This window comes from Ochotona curzoniae, unplaced genomic scaffold (genome assembly GCF_017591425.1).
Source record: "Ochotona curzoniae isolate NIBS_2020 unplaced genomic scaffold, NIBS_Ocur_1.0 scaffold_4953, whole genome shotgun sequence".
Lineage (NCBI taxonomy): Eukaryota > Metazoa > Chordata > Mammalia > Lagomorpha > Ochotonidae > Ochotona > Ochotona curzoniae.
In genome coordinates, this window is record NW_024467127.1 from 4,065,786 (window position 1) to 4,083,660 (window position 17,875).

Here is a 17,875-nt window from a genome sequence, read left to right on the forward strand (position 1 = left end):
CATTATGCATCTTGCAGGGGAGGCACTTGTGAGCTCTGAGGAGACAAGCAAACTTTCCATTGGCATTTAAACCATGTCTTTCTCACACATCACCCCGGGGTCTGCCCCAACAGATCCGAGACTTCTTTGATCAATTTTATTGTTCCCTGCCCACTCTAGTGTTCCTAGAAGAGGCCAGGTGTACCCTTCTCTGCAGGATGGACAGCTTACATATGTGGATCATGTTTCTGAAAGTGTATCTACCAAGCTAGAGGGAACAAAACACATTATGTGATACTGCAACTTTTATTGACCTTTGTTTCCTACTTTGGAATCTCAGCAGCTATCATGGAAATGAAGGGAAATCAATAGAATAAGGGGAAAATGTTCAGATATAAAAAGAAAAAGGAAAAGGAAGGAAAAGAGGAGGAAGGCAAAACAGTTTCCGTTATGTGAGGTATTTTGCGATTTTGCCTAACTTGTAAAGCTATCTTGTTTGTGAATTTATCATTCACTATAATAAACGTCAACCCAAGGCATAGAGTGATGGAGGAGCTCCAACCGCATGCACCGAGCTGGGACTGCACAGCCACTGCAACAGAGAACCCTCTGGTGGGCAGGCTTTCCTTCCAGGGAGAGTCAGTCCCTGGAGATGCTCTCACAATCTAGTGCTTAGCGTGAGCCCTGAGCTCTGGAACTACATTACTTACATTTTTTTCCCCGTTTGACTTTAAATTGAAGATCATTGCAAACTGTAGACTTGGTGGTTTCATTCTTTGTCAAGTTTCATAATAGGAAGCAATGAAACAAGGTTCCTCTTGTGTAGTAAGCTTACCTTATTCAAATATGATGGAGGAATTATTCTGATACTATTATCAAACAAAACTAATTATTTTCATTAATGTGAACTAAAGGGGTAAACACTAATTTATCTTGTCACACTGCTTGTCTAGTTAACTTGTCTTCTTTCATTGTCATCAGAAAAAATTGGCTGCACCAAATACCGAAGTCGTGGCATCTCCAAAGCAGAGTTGCTCAGAGACTGCTCCAAGCTCTAAGTGTTCAAGGAGAACACTCTCACAGACATCTCGACATGCAGGTGTGCCCTCAAGACATCAGTTCCAAAGTCATCAATTGTGACTTTATTGGATTCCGTTTCCCTCAATGCTTGGTATTTCATTTCTTGTCATCTAGCTGTGATCTCAAACAGATTGTATGAGTGAGCGTGGACACAGGCAGAACTACGCAAAGACCCAAGGAGAGAAAAGTAATCCTGCTGCTTGTATGCTGTCATACTTTGGCTGTATCACCGGTGTATTTCCATTTCACCTCAGAGATTCTGGCTGGACGCTGCCTCTTGTCGCCCATGAGTCACTGAAAAGGGGCAGATGAGACCGAGAGCAAGGCTCCTCAGCACCCCATGTCTTCTCTCAACTGCTCTGTGTATATTTTAGTTGTTTACCCCCTCTATTTATTTATTTATTCATTGCCTACTGTCCCGCAAGCAGCCTGGGGATGTGCAGGGAGCATCAACTCACCTCATAGTCAATGTCCAAAGTGTTCGTCACACCCTTGGATCTGAAGTGCTGCGTGTGCCTGTCCACAGTGAAGTTCACTTGCTTGCCTACCCGCTCAATCAGGACTGAGTGCCAGTGCTGGTCATCGAGGAGGCTGCCCAGGGTGGCTGAGGGCAGGCTGTTGCTGAGCCGCGCCTTGCTGTCATCTGTGAGGGAGGAGAGGAAGAGGTTAGCTTTGAATGCTGCCAGATGACCTACCCTAATTGAAAAAAATCATTAGCAAAATACATCAACAGTTGAAGATGTTCTAGAGCCAATGTGATGCGACAGGAGGAAAACCACATGATCTGACCTTATACAAAAAAATTGTATTTAAACACAAATATGAAATCTGAAACACATGTGGTTTCACGGAATTCATATAGCCATTTCTCCACCTTGAGAACACTGTGAGCTCTATGCCATTGCTCTCTATCTCAAAGGTACAGAAGGACCATCTCTGTGGGTCCCCAGCTGTGGTGGAGTTACAAAGGACCATTAGGCTTAGCACACAGACCCAGGACCACAAGCTTGCTTAAATGATGCTTACACTCCCTTCCTGAGATGAAATTGTATGTTTTCAGTACTCGGACATTTAAATTAAAACTACATTTATTTGAGAGACAGAAAGAAGCAGGGGGGATTAAAGGGGAAACATGTGGGGACAGAGGGGGAGACACAGGGAAAGAGAGAGAGAGAGAGTCGAGAGAGAGAGAGAGTCGAGAGAGAGAGAGAGCCCATCTATGGGATCACTCCTGAGATACTTACAACAACCAGGTTGAAGTTACAGTTCAGACTAGGGCTCCCACATGAGTAGCAGAGACACAAAGATTTGACTCATCACTTGCTGCCTTTTCCGGTTTGCAATAGCAGGAATCTGGAATGTGAAGCTGTTACCAAAACTGGGAATTTTAATGAGGTATCCCAGCTTCTCAGCTGGTAGATCAACCACCAGCCCCAGTGACTGCTCTAAGACTTAAACAATTAATAGAGCAAGATCCTACTGGTCACCAGAACATGATTAAGAAAATGCTTTCTCTCTTTAAGCAATGGCATGCATTCCTTGAGTTTGAGAAGGAAGAGCTGACTCTGAGAGCTTTGCAGGAGGGAAGCACAGGTGAGGCACGGAGTACTGTGAGGAAATTGTACAGGTGTACAGGAAATTGTACAATTGTGAAGGTGGAGGTGAGAGGCATCCCTGCAGGTGCCAATGTGTGTGAGAGTGGCACTGAGACAGGACGTTAGGACCACCACCTTCAATCTGCTAAGGACCACCACCTTCAATCTACATTTATAAATAAGGAATTTGAGGCAGCAAGTTCAAACCCATGTCTGCGTGCTATATTTTCTGATTGTGGTATGGGTGTTGAAGACACAGACTCAGGAGAGCTTGGAAATCTCTCCCTGGAGAATTGGAAACAGGCCTTCCTCATTGGAGCCTTCCCTGTGCCTCTCCTCAACTTCCAATTCTATGGAAATCCTTGGGTGTCTCCTTCCATCAATAAAATTATAAGTTTCTGTCCCTCTGGACAAGGATGCCTGAACTTTAGAAAAATAGACTCAATTAGGTATGGTTATTACTGATCAGCCCCTCTTCTCCCCCATCACTGGAGTAGAATTTATTATGGATTGGTGTTGGTCCATGCCCTTATTAACTGAAGCTCAGAAGTTTCTGTTCTCTCAACAGCACAGGGATAGCAGCCTGTGCAGCCCCAGGATCTGCAGGTGCAGTGGCCTCCATAGCCCTGCATCCAGCCCTGCATCCAGCACAGCCTTGCAGGCTCCCTACACCCTTCTCTAACACTCAGGCTCTGCTTTCTTCACAAGCTGACATCTTTAGCTTCAGCTAGTGGTGCAAGTGTGAGCATTAAGCAAAGCTGGAGAATTAGGGGTTGACTTCATTTGGCAGTTTTTGGTTTGGGTATTTTTTTGTTTCCTCCCTCTATAACCACCCTGCCTTCTTATTTCCCATTCCTTCTCCTTTAGGGTCTCCCTTCCCTTCTCCACCCTCTGGATCCTTTCTCCCAGAATGGCTTTGGGTCATCTTCGACTGCTTTCCCAGGCCACAGGCAGGGAGCTGGAAGGGAAGCAGGGCTGCCGGGATTAGAACCGGCGCCCATATGGGATCCCGGGCGTGCAAGGCGAGGACCTTAACCACTGTGCCACCGCACCAGGCCCAAAAATTAATTTATTTTTATTGGAAAGTCAGATATAGAGAGGAGGAGAGACAGAAAGGAAGATGTTCCATACTGATTCACTCCCCAAGTGGCCACATGGCTGGAGCTGAGCTGATCTGAAGCCAGGACCCAAGAGCTTCTTCCAGGTCTCCCACATGGGTGCAGGGTCACAAGGCTTTAAGCAGTCCTGTACTGCCTTCCCAGACCACAGCATGGAAGGCAAGGACTTTAGCCACTAAGCTACCATGCCAGGCCCAGGAGATAAAAATCTAAAAAAATGAAAAGAAACTTGGTGTTGTACTTCCAAGGGTACACAGTAACAATACCATGCTGCACAATGGGTTTAGACCCATGCGCTTTCAGCTTTTGTCTGAAACACTCAAGCTCTGCTTGCCAGGTTGACGATTGCCACCTTAACCTGCTTGTATGCATCACCACCTTCCCCAACACCATCCTAACGTCAAGAACAGTAAATGTGGGAACAGGGACAGCACTTCCCAGACCATCTTCACTTGTGTCAGAACTTGAGTCCATACTTCGGCTCTACAACTTCATCTTAATTCAGAAAGTTTAGTCCTCCCAACCCTTGCAACAATTCTCATAATTATAGCACTTTCGGGTAATATAGCAAATATCTTCTTAAATAGTGACTACTGTTTGATTGCTGCGTTTACTGAAACAATAAACCTAATTACACACGTACCATTTCATGCAAAACAGCTCATGGAATTTTTATGAACACTTAAAGCAATTTGTTGGTTTTTTCTTAAAAGTGAATTAGCATTGCTCCTTGTTTACATTGCTCATTTACTTACTAGTATTTTCAGTGTCTGAAGAAAATTGTAAATTCAGTGCCATAAATCTTTTTGGAAAACAAAAATAAATACTGAGAAATTCAAGAAAAACATATCTGCAACTTTTTAAATAAAATCTGCATTTTGACCTTATTCTAAGAAAGCAAATTGAAAAGTATTGAATATTATTTTTCAATAATCACTGTCGTAATCATTGGAGACATCAATAATTCACAAAGAGAAAAAGCAGTAATAACTATATGCTCCCTGATGTAGAATCATTGGATGAAATGCTACATAAATATCAACACGGTATTTATAGGGTGGGTGTTTGGTCTTGTGACTAATTCACTATTGGTCACAACTACATTGGTGTACCTGGATTCAATCCCTGGCTCCACCTCCTGTCTCCAGCTTTGTGGTAAAGCACTTCCTGGGTGAAAGCAGATACTACCAAATTCAAGTCCTAGTTGACTGGCTGACACTCAAATAGGAGATCTAGTGTAAGCTTGCATGTCCTGGTTTTATCACCCCACAGCTGTTGAAAATGCCCAAAGATGAGTCTGAAATGGGAGCATTTCTCTCTCCTTCCCTCCCTCTGTCTGTCTCTCTCTGTGTCTTTCTGCCACCCCTTCTCCGCCCACTTCTTCCCTATCCAGCTGTCTTCTTGTTTGTCTCTCAAAACAACTTATGCATTTCAATATTGATTTATTTACTTGAAATGCAAATCGACAAAAAGAAAAAGAAAAGCGAGAGAGTGATCTTTCATTATTGCCCAAGTGTCTACAACAGTCAGAGCTGGACCGGGTTACAGACAGAAGTCAACAACTCCATATGGGTGGGAGGGGCTTAAGTACTGACCTCTTGTCTGCCACCTTCCCTGGCATGACAGCAGGAAGTCAGAACAGAAGCAGAATAATTACACAACACTTAAACATGGGATGCCTGTAACAAGCTGAGTCACACTGATGGCCAATGACTTAACTTTTTGATAAAGAGTAACTTCATATTAACATTCATACCTTACTTGTCTAAAATATGTAACAACAGAATGGAAAAGTCTAAATGGAGACTAAATGTGACTATGTATTAGGCATGAATATTATATTGAAATAAAACTCAATGATGCATTTGACCCAGTATTTCTTTTCTCTGTATTTTGCATGAATGTAACACTTTGGCTAACATAAAAAAAAATTTATTAAAACATAATTCTCACATTGCATAATTGTTTCATTGAAAGCTATATATTAAGAATTTGTAACCTAATGATGAAGTACTACATTACATGTTGGTTTTTAATTAGTTCAAAAGGTACACTCATGAATTTCAACACTTCCTGTAATTAGATATCCTATTCTAGAAAAAACCCTAAGTCTATAGGAGCTGTTGCTTATCTATGATTTCTAATTTGGGTTTACTTTGCGATTTGCAGTCTTACAAATTGCTATCTTAAAGTGGAGATATTGCCTAGCATTTCAGACACTCTTTGATATAAGTACATCCCGTACCAGTGTGAGTGGGAGTCAGACCTCTCCATAACTCAACTACAACTTCCTGTTGATGCGCGTACTGGTGGGCAGCGACAATGGCTCAAGTGACTGGCTTTCTGCCACACATTTGAGAGACTTGGAGTGAATTCACCATACCCAACTACCTGAATTGCAGAAGAACTAAAGAAAATCTTCATTTAACTCTGATACTGAGCTGTGTATTAATTCTGATACTGAGAATTAATGAGCTGCATGTAATATTTATGTCTCACTTAGTTCTTATAACTTTTACTCAGTCATGCAACATCTCTTCTTTTTGACACTTCAACCATATATGTAGATTCAGAGAATCTGAATTCTACAGAATGAAATGGGCACAGGCAATCTGAAAGACAGAAAAAGCCAAAGGAATCTCTCTTAACCCTTTACGGATTGAAAGGAGAGCTTTACTTCCTGTATAGTAGTTCTAGAAAAACCTCCCTAAGATGGTACAAGGAAACCATCTAGTCAAAGTTCATCCAAAGTCAGACACAGTGTGACTTTGTGTCACAGTGTGACAAAGTTTGGCATCCAAAGTCAGACACAGTGTGGGTAAACAGGTCATAGAATTCAGAGTTATAAAACCATCACTTGGAAAGAACCACAGCACCTGGTATACCTCCAAGTAGCATCCTTAGTAACTGGCCACGGTGCTGAACCCCATGCTTAGCCTGCGTTCCAAACTGCTAAGTCAATGATGTGATGATGAAAAGCTCGCACGCTGGAGAACTGCACAAAAGGAAAATTTGCTGGAATGATCGTGTCTTCTAATCATATTATGTATGCATCATTCTTTAGTCCACTTACTTCACTTCTATTTCTTCTCCATTCACTGAGATGAGGAAGAAAAAAAGGAAAAAGGAAGGAAGAAAGGAAGGAAGAGAAAGAAAGAAAGAAAGAAAGAAAGAACGAAAGAAAGAAAGAAAGAAAGAAAGAAAGAAAGAAAGAAAGAAAGAAAGAAAGAAAGAAAGAAAGGAAGGAAGGAAGGAAGGAAGGAAGGAAGAGAGAAAGAGAGAGAGAAAGAAAGAAAGAAAGAAAGAGAGAAAGAAAGAGAGAAAGAAAGAAAAGGAAAGGAGAAAGAAAAAGGAGGAAAAGTAGAAACAAAGAGAGATAAAGAAAGAAGGTATGTTCGTGATAGTATTAACTCTGTCCATTTTGGAAGCTATGTAATATAGGAGAGGAAAATGAATTCCAAATATGTAAAGGTTTCATACTAACAGTTGGGCATATGGCTCAGCAGCTGACTCTGAAATGTCCTAGTTCCAGCACCTTTGCTCCTGACCTGGCTTTCTGCTGATGTCATCCTGGGAGGCAGAGTCCATACCACCAGACAGAAGACTTGGATGGACTGACAATCTCCAGATCTCAGTCTTGGCTGTGGTGTCCAGTTGGTGAATGAACAGTGAATGGGGCGTCTGTCTTTTTTGTCTACCTTTTATAAAAAGTTAAATATCTTTCCTAATACCATATCCCATGCTAAGTAAAATACTTCAATATCTTGAAATATTATGAGATGACTAGTATACAGAATTTCAAACAATATTTACTTTTGTTTTCTGTTTTCCAATCTTTCAAAAACTGGCATAGTTTCCTTAATTTTTAATCATTTAATTTTATTTATTGGGGGCATTCCTCCTATCTTCCTGCAACTGTCTGCTTGTTTTCCAGCTCTCTGCACAAAAAGTAAATAAACCTTTGAAAATAAATAAAGACATTTTCTAATTGTACTTGAGAGCTTGCGTCACTAAGAGGAATGGATAAACAGCAGTGAAAATGAATCACATAACAATTAGCTTGCAGCTTTTCCTAAGTAACTCTATTACCTTGTGTCAAATGCACTATTTTTGTATTAAACATGTTGAAATGTGATATTTCTCTACCACCATGAGGATAAGGGGATGGTGCACAGCAAAGGTGTCCTGCCCAGCACCAGAGGAGGAAGGAAAGAGGATACTCCTGGCCCTACCCAAGTTGAGATGCAGGGCGAGCCTTCCTTTCTGGAGCTCCAGGGTGATGTGGTCTCCATGCTGACCCTCTCCATGGAACAGGACCCCATCTCCTTGCAGGCTCTTGAACTTGAGAGAGATGACATCTTTGAGAGTGCTCATGAGCTTCTGACTGAACCTGTACAGCAGCGAGCTCTGGCCGTCAAAGTTGGCAATATCAGATTCTACACATGGAGAGAAGACAGAGAACAAAAAGTCAGTATGTGTCCTCAGAATAACTGCTCCTGTTTCCCATCCCAGCTGCAGTCCAGGTCACAGGAACAGGTCCAGACTAGGCCAACCCTAATTAGACCCTGGAGAATAGCTCATTTATAAGCAACATAATATGCTGAGTCAAAGCCAACTGAACCTAGCCTGGAGGTAAAAGCTCCTGTTAGCGTTGTGCCGGCTTTTGCTTCAGGGCTCGGGCTGAGAATGCTGCAAGGACCCCTCCAGGCCTCTCTGAGTTGGATGCCCTTGTGGAGTGCCAGCTCATCATTTAACTCTCCTGTCCATTTGCATCTGAGAGCTGGGCCTACTTATCTTACTATCTCATGCTCCTGATTAGACAGCAAATAAAAAGGCACTTATCCATGTGAACCTGGTTGAATAGCACCATCTTCTTAGGACTCTGGAACCAGCTGAATGTATTTAACCAAGGAAGGCATGTAGCATTTTAACAGAAAGATAAAACACAGGAAAAGTCATCCACTTCATGGACTATATTTAATGTGAAAAAAGTTCAGGGCTTTCAGAATGTTTCACATCAAAATCAGCTTGTTTTAAGTTTCATTTTTTCATGGGTTTTTCACTTATTCTCATGTCCTTTTGATCTCTGTCTTGCCCTGTGTTTGTGCTATGTACCTCTTCAGTATTTATGAACAAACATGTCAATTTATTATTGTTAAACAAGAAAATAAAAGGCCAGGTACTTGTGATTTTGATGGATATAACCATATCTGGTAAACATGTACCAAAAGGCCAAGAGGGGCCTTTGTAAGTACCATTATAACATTATTTCTATAGTATTTTCCTATTTTTCAATTCTAAAAAAAATGTTGAGAGGTTTTACTACTTTTAAAGTAGAAATCATAAGGCTATATAATTGTAATTTGAAATAGAACCAGTATTTTCTATCTTACAAGAGTAGGATAATTATTCTAATGTCAAATCCAGCACCAAGGAAAACCAACTTTTTTCATTTAAAACCCTCAACTTGAGCATATGCAATTTCAAGTACTTTTTTAATTGATTACATTGCATTATGTGACACAGTTTTATAGGCACTGGGATTCCCCCCTCCCCTCCCCCAACCTCCTCCATACCCCGTGGTGAATTCCTCCACCTTGTTGCATAACCACAGTTCAAATTCAGTTGAGATTCTTTCATTGCAAGCATCTGCCAAGCATAAAGTCCAGTATCTTATTGTCCAGATAAGTTTAACGGTTTCCTGGGGACACCATCTCTGGTCTGAAGGTAGACCCAACAGAGTATCATCCCAATCAATTAAAAGCCCCGACATTACATCAGTAACAATTTATGTTATGGAATTAGTTGACATGGTATTGAGTAACCAACATGTTAAAAGAGAGAAAAAAAAAAGAATGCAAGTTCTGAACCACATCCTATGACTTCTACATTGACATTTCAATTATTAGTTTATATACAACTAGATTCTATAACCTTAAAATGGCTATAGATTACTATTCAGCTGTCTCATGTCTATTTTAATTTTAGTATTTAGCAGTTTATAGCGTTGAAGCATGATTTTGCAGAACCTGGCTGCTTTTCGGGTAGTCTAACTCTATAACTCTAACAAGACATATGTCAACAGTTTAGTTGAACAGTTTTAGGAGGGGTGTGCAGAGAAATCTTCAATACCCTAGTGAGGAGTAACTAATGTTTGTGTCCCACCCAGTGAGTTAGTAATGAGTGCATCCCCACTGATTGTTTCCTGTCTGTTTCTAAGCTTTCCTTGCTGTTCTCTGTCTATCTATTCTAGGGGTTTTTTTTTTTTGTTTATTTGTTTGTTTGCTAGTTCGTTTTGAGAGGTTTCTGGAGCTATGGTCATTATGAGAGAGGGTGGGGACCCAAAATCGGAATTTCAAGTACTTTTAAAACCAAAGATCTAAAAAACTCTTATAAATCTCCATTTCTGAAATTAAAGAGAGTAATGAAATGATAATTTCCTGCAATTAGGCAGCTTCACTATTAATTCCTGTGAAATAAAGTGACTCCAAAAAATAAAGGGGGATGTAGGACTTCCTAAGCTGTAGCAAGGAACTTCAGATAGAGCAAGATTTGCACCAACACTCATCCTTTTAAGAAACTCCCAGCTCACATCAGCCTTACAACTACATTTATTGTCTGACGTGGCCTTTTTCTAAAGACACAAAGGTGCTACATCCAGCAACCATCAGTCAGGCAGTAATGAGGATCATTGTGTAGATATGATTGTGGATGTTAAATTAGCCTGCCTTGATCACCCCAGGCAACTTTACTTCACCAAGGCTGCCTTTCTTGTCTACAAAATGAGGATCATTATGTGCATTAGGGAAGGCTGTTGTGAGAGTGAAAGTGCTGATAAAGTGACAGCACATACAAGAGGATGCCATTGTGCTTGGCATGTTATGCTAATTAATTCAGCAGTGGGTAGCAGGAGCTGTAGCAATGATTAGGATGCAAAGCAGAGTTTCTTATGCCTAACTAAACCACTGTGGTGACTGTCACTTCTGTCCTGCAAAGGATACCGTTTTAACTTTTGAACCAGCAGCTGCCTGCCCAGGACATTCCAAATTGCCCCCAAATGTCCTGCCCTGTCCTATTCTGGTCTCAACATCCCAACTAAAATTGTTCAGCTGTGCATTGTGGATGTGCTGTATTTGAAGGATCTTTTCCCTTGCTGCCAGTTTGAGTGGTGCCCCATTCTGAGGCAGTAGTTGTGTTCTTAGGAGATTTCATGCCCAGCAAATAGTAGCAAGGTCATACTGTGTCCCTCAGCTGGGAAGAGGAGTGCAGAGTCATGAGGGTAGAGGGGATTCAGAGACTGTCCCAGAGGATGCAAGGGATTAATCCAATCTTAAAAGCTCCTGTGGGAAAAAGGGGCCTGATGTCTCATATAGAGGCTATAGAAGTGTGAGAATGTGTGGTGTAGAGCAGGGCCGCAGGAGGCCAGCAAGGTACAGCCACAGATGGACAGGGAGGTGTCTGTTTCCAGGTAAGGCTGTTTCCCTCAGGCAGACTCACACCAAGGGGATGGGGAGTCATTTGCATAGAAATCTAGTTTTCAACAGTATTCCCTCTGATATTTTCCCCACTCCCATAGGCAGGTAGTGCTCCATAGCACAGAGCACACCTCAGCATATCTGCTCATCATGTGCCCTGTTGGAGTCATTATTCATAAATTGCTCACTCTACATTCACCTCCTCCCACCACCACGACACAGTGAAGTTTTGGTGAGACACTAGCTTCAAGATGCATAGGGGACAGGGCAGGCAGGGCCTTCTGATGGGAAAGTACACAAATGTGTCTGGCTGTTGGCTCCCTGCGAGCAACACGGATTAGGGAGAGAAGCCAGCGTGAAGAGCGGTTCTCCCATTGACCCATGTGGGGCATGTCTATGGGCCTCACATTATTTCTTGAAAATGATGCATGATGTCTTCCCTGATACAAGCAAATGCAAGAATGCGGTAACAAAGTTCATGTTAAAAATTGCATCAGTAGGGCCCAGTGCAGTAGCCTAATGCAAGTCCTTGCCTTGCCTTGCACACACCTGGATCCCACATGGGCGCCAGTTTTACTCCCAAGCCCTTCCCCACTCTCTGGAGGGCTGTAGCTTGTGATCTATGCAGTGGAGCCCTTTTTGGACCTGGTTTGTTGACAAACTATCCACATCCATCAGCTATGCAAGAATATTCCTTAGAACCCTGTTTTGGTCAGAAAACAAGCATAGACAGCCAATCGGTAATTACAGGCCTAGTAGGAAGGCAGCTTGCACTGATACCTCAGTACTCCTGGGATGGGCACGATGCCCTCCTGGGAGGGCAGTATTGCTGGATTTACTTTGACCTGAAAGAAGACGTTTGTGAGATGTGAGATGACTTGCACTTATCCTGAGGACTCCTGTGTCTATTGGCCTGTTCTTTTTTTTTTCATTTCACTTTGTGACACAGTTTCATAGACTTTGGGATTCCCTCAACCCCCTCCCCGTACCCTCCCCCGATGGCAGATTCCTCCACCTTGTTGCAGTATTACAGTTCAAACCCAATCATGATTCCTTCATTACAAGCGTGTCCCATGCATAGAGTCCAGCAACTTATTGTCCAGATAAAGTCAACAGTTTCTTGGGAAGACTCTCTCTGGTCTGAAAGCAGAGCTGAGAGAATATCATCCCTTCCAATGAAAAGCCACAACATAACATCAACAACAATTTAAAATGTTATGGAGTTAGTTAACATGGTATTGAGTAACCAATATGTTTGAAAATGCAAGTTCTTAACCACATCCTGTGACTACTTCACTGACATTTCAATTTTAGTTTATACACAACCAGCTGCTATGCACCTTAAAATGACTATAGGGTACTATTCAGCTGTCTCGTGTCTATTTGGATTTTTATATGTAGCAGTTTATAATATTGAAGCATGGTTTTTACTGAACTTGGCAAATTTTAGGATAGTTCAAACTGGCTTATAACTTTGCCTATTCTTAATATTGTAGGGAATTCTGTCAATGAAACATTGTCTTAACAAACCACAGGTTGAGTCAAATTGAGTTTGTTGTAATGGCTGAGCTGTATGTTGGCTTTGAAACTCCAGACTTGTAAGCCAAGGAATCTTTTTTTCTAACTTGGCACTCTGAACAGCCTAGGTATTTCTGTTGTAATGATGAAAAGCTAACTAAAACAACAACTGTAAAGGCTGTACTAAACAATATATTCATTTCAAGGAACTTTCATTGTAGTTGTTCTTTCATGTGTTACTTCCAAATTTATTTAACAGGCACTGAGCATGTCCTTGTCCCTTCATGGCAATTGTGCTAAGTTCTGAGACATACAGCAGAAAATAAAACATAGAGGAGAGACAAAAAGAGAGAGAAAGTGAATCCCTGAGACAATGTTGCATGCAATAAAGGGAGGCTGGGATGTATTACTTTGGTATCTATGACTTATTACCCAAATGAAATCTCATAGATGTGAAAAATGATCTGTCAATGCATAAAATACTATAACATACATGGGACATGTCTGGATACATCCAACTGAGACATATCTCAGTGGATTACGCAGTGACCCTACTGGGCTATCACCTTTTAAAGGCACAGAGTAGGGACTAAGTGAGAAGCAATTGGTCACTACCAGAAAGGATATACAGAATAGAAAAGATTCACTTCAAGGGGTAATAGTTCAGGGGCGGCATAGTGGCTCATAGTGGCTCTTCCTGCAGAGTTCTTCATCTATCAAGTGCTATGATTTCAGAGTGGGACTCAGAGCTCCCATTGCCCTCTGTGCCTCAGGTCTGAGGGTTAGTCTGGAGACCCACATTAGCTCCATACCATGGACACAGCTGGCAACACAACCTCTATGACTAGAGGCATGAGAGTCATTGCAAGTCCAGGAGGAAATTTCCAATCTGATGGACTCAGTGATATCTGACAAATGATCCCCAATGATAACAACAGGGCAGCTGAGCTGAGCTGAGCTGAGCTGAGCTGAGCTGAGAACAAAGCTTATTTCCAAAAAGAGAATTAGACCTCAGCTCTCAGAGTGATGAGTTTTGGATAATATCACTTGCAAGTAATTAGCAGAATAGCAGCAAGGTCTTGGGTGGTAGAGAGGCGATCCGATGTAGAAGATGATGGCTGCAGTTCTTGATGGGACAGAGAAGCCTGGCAGATCATTATACTTGATCAAAATTTATAATGCTTTTTGAAAAATAATTAGCTACCCATATTTAAAGAAAGCCACAGCAGAACTCCATATAGCATAAAGTCTCCCAGTATCCTGATGGGATTTGTGGAATTTGAAAAGTTGATGTCCTTCATTTGAGGTACTGCAGATACTTGGTTCTAAGGACTCTGTCTAATGGAGATCTTAATCATCATAACTGACCATTTTGAACACTTATCACATGCCACAAACACTTTTGCAAACAATTGCATGCATGAGGCAAAGCACTATCACCCTTTTTATTAGAAAAAAAAAATGATGTTCAAAGAGGACCTAAGATTGTCCAAAATTGACCTAAGATTGACTCTGCCATGGTAGATGGTAGAGTCAAGTTCTTACTTCTGGTGATTTGAATGCAACCGTTATCAATTTAATACCGTTCTATACAGTTTAGGAAAAGTTGTTGGGCTTTATTCAAAACCCTTATAATTAATGATCACAAAGATAACATGACAACGCAGAGCTAGAGTAATCTGCATCCCAGAGTTAGATAGCAAGTGAACTTTGAAACAAGACTTTTAAACTGTCTCATCTCACTACAATTATGTGGGAGCTACCAGTACAAAAATACTTACACCTGGCCTGAGATAAGTGTTTTGATGTCCCAGAGTCGATTTTATTTTAAAGAAGCTATATTTATTCATGTATTTGAATGGCAAAGTGGCAGAAAGGGCGAGACAAAGAAGGGTCTTCCATTTGCTGCTTTGTTCTCCTCACCTGGGATTCTATCGCGATTCCCCCATGTAAGTGGTAAGGATCCAAATCATTCACAGGGAAATTGTTTGGAATCTGTGCTCCAATGGGCTGCCAGCATCACAGGCAATAACTTAACATATGATGCCATAACAAATTCCATGTAATAGGTTTGTTAGACATATATCCCCAGGTAATTCTTATAAAGAGTTGGATCTGAGAAAACAAATGGCATATAGATCATTTGAGGCAATAACACAGGAACTTTTCACCCCGCAGCTGCCTAAAAGTCTCTTAGCTGTGCATGCTTAGGATTTGTAGATTGATGTCTTTGTTTTTATGAAGAAAATGAAAGAAACATAATCTAAGTGTTAACACTGACTATGATATTTTTCCTGTGGCAAAATCTTTCCATGGCCCGAGACTCGGCACATTGAGGTGGTGACTCTGCACAATACAGGGTCTGTTCTGAGCTCATGAGTCCAGTAATGGGCACAAATCAGAAGACACCCACAGATGGGGCCACTTTGCAGAAGTTATTCAATTAACTCAGTCATGATGATAGAATCAAGCCTTACTCTGCTAAATCCCAAGTATTGAGGCAGATGTTTTCCTTAGCCTGATAGAACTAACAGTTTGTTAAGTAAGATACATAATTCACAATGAAATAGGAAATAATTCTTTTTACCTAGAAATGACTATTTATGGAAAACAGATTACCTATCTAGATAGGTGAATTTCAATAATTTTATCTTACACCAGGTATTTCTAATAAGTACTGAAGAAAAAAAAAATACATCCAATTGCCTGATTGTTACGTCACTTTAGTTATGGCAAGTAGCTCAAATTTAGCATATTTCAAAAGAAATTCTTGATGAACAGTTCTCCCCAACCTGCACTGGATGTATTTTTTCCTATCTAGGTAATCTGTATTCAGCTATCAATGCTGTAAAATAAAAATTATGCTATTTTAAGGTACAGAAATGACAACTAAACTAGTTAGCCTTATTTATATTGAGAATCAATTCATTCCTCTCTGAGAAATCATCGGATGGAAGATCTTCCTCTCTGTCTCTCCTCTCTGTATATCCGCCTTTCTAATAAAAAAATAATAAAAATAAATCTTTTAAAAAAAGATGTATGAGTAGGCAAAATGAAAGGCACACATTTGGGTAGTATTGGAAGGTGATACTGACGGGGTTTGTTGATGAATTTGCTGTGGGAGATAAGGAAAAGGGGCATTCCTGTAACGATCAGAGCGACGTCTGGGATGATTTATTAAGATGAGCAGGAGCACAGGAAAAAATACATCCAGTGCAGGTTGGGGAGAGCTGTTCATCAAGAATTTCTTTTGAAATATGCTAAATTTGAGCTACTTGCCATAACTAAAGTGACGTAACAATCAGGCAATTGGATGTATTTTTTTTTTCTTCAGTACTTATTAGAAATACCTGGTGTAAGATAAAATTATTGAAATTCACTAAAAGCCATTTCACCCTCACAAGTTTCACGTTTTAATTTTGTGTGTGTGTGTGCTCACATTGACAGCAGATATAGTAAAATTGGAACAATCTTCAGTTTCTCTTCCAATAACTCCTAGAAATAATACCGCCTACTGACCTCTGTAAGGTCAGCAATGTGTTGTGAACTGCTGCATATCTGAGATCGCAACAAGTGGAAGAATGCTGGTGATGACTCCAAATGATAAGTACTAATTTAGTGCGGAAAATATAAGAAACAGGGCTGGTGCTGTCACCGAACAAGTGATCCTCTACGCTGTGGCACCAGCATCAGATACAGGCTCTGAGTGCTGTCCCAGCTGCTCTGCTTCAGGTCCACCTCTCTGCCTTGAGCCTGGGAAAGCAGCAGGAAATGGTCCGAGTGCTTGTGACCCTGCACTCATGTGGGAGATCTGGAAGAGGCTCTTGGCTCCCAGCTTTGGCCCATTGGCAATGAAATTTTGAAAACCTCTCCTGGGACCGGGAAATTTTCCTTATTACTATTCTGTTTGCGATATATAGAATGAGATTTCACATTTATAGGAATCACATAGTAAAAATGGTAAGAAGATTCTGAAAGGGAGATTGAATCCAGAAGACAGACACAATAGGGATTTTGCATTGAAACTGACAACAGCAATCACTTAAGCATCAGGATGGGATTTAAGAACTTTCGGACCCCAGCTTGAGGCTCCTGACAGGAGACCATGTGACTGCAATGCTTCAAAGTGGTTCAATGTCCACATTACCATAAGGGAGGTTTATTTCCTGAGAGGACCTGCTAGACAGGGAACCCTTCTGGGAGAGAAGAAAGATTGAAAATATGCCAAAATTCAAAGTTTGTAAGCTTGGTCCAGAACCAGGCTTCAGCACATTTGCAAAACCAATTAACTTTGCAGACAAATGTGCATGCATGCAACTACAGACGTTTTTCTAAGTGGAGATTGCATTACTCCCATGACCAGGAAAAGTTCAACATGAAGCCCCAAAGTGACATCCAAACACACTGTCAGTGCTTTACCAGCTGCTGCAAGTTTTCTGTGCAGGTAGACAAGAAAGTCACAACCACAGACTAGGGAAAAACACAAAACAGAGGATATTTGCCATTACACTATCGTGCCAGGCCCTGAACTTTGGGTTTTAATATATAAGTACCACACATTTAGTACTTAAGGCAGAAGTTCCACTATCATACAACATAAAGTTTTAGTGCAGAAGAGTAAAATGTAAGGATGGGAGATTGTCCAATTTTCAACTTATTCTATAGCGATCCCAATGTAACCTGTGTTTTCAGACTTCATGTATACGCATAACAGCTCTACTTTCACATCCAGTAGAAACAAGTCACAGACGAATGAATGGAAGGCATAATTCTGAGACAGAAACACATTGTGAGTCATGGCTTGAAATGCTCCTTCTTCTAGAACAGAAGCTATTGTCTCTTCCCTCGAGAGGAGAAGATCTCATACTGCCTCACCCCACAGCTGGGAGAGAACTGAATTTCAAGGTCTCTTTTAATGTGAAATAACACAGGTTGTTCAAGGATGAGAGCTTTTATATCCTTATCAACTATCACATTATGGCATCTAAGCCCTTCAGCTCTAACTATACAGTGTTTTTGTTGGTTTATTTGTTTTCTCTTTCTAGATTGACTTAAACATTTTAAGGTATGGATATATGTCATTATCATCAAGAAATAAACTTGAGATAAT

The 17,875-nt window shown here is 41.0% G+C and overlaps 1 protein-coding gene across 1 annotated transcript in view; it reads right to left on the reverse strand.

Annotated features, from left to right (window-relative positions):
- The window catches only part of LOC121150356 (contactin-associated protein-like 5), a 298,680-nt gene that overhangs the window by 211,404 nt on the left and 69,401 nt on the right, over window positions 1-17,875 (reverse strand). Inside the window, exons 5-6 of the mRNA XM_040971200.1 lie at window positions 8,005-8,208; window positions 1,518-1,702 (exon numbers count right to left, since the gene is read on the reverse strand). Coding sequence (XP_040827134.1) covers window positions 1,518-1,702; window positions 8,005-8,208 — 389 coding nt within the window. The remainder of the gene's footprint in view (window positions 1-1,517; window positions 1,703-8,004; window positions 8,209-17,875) is intronic.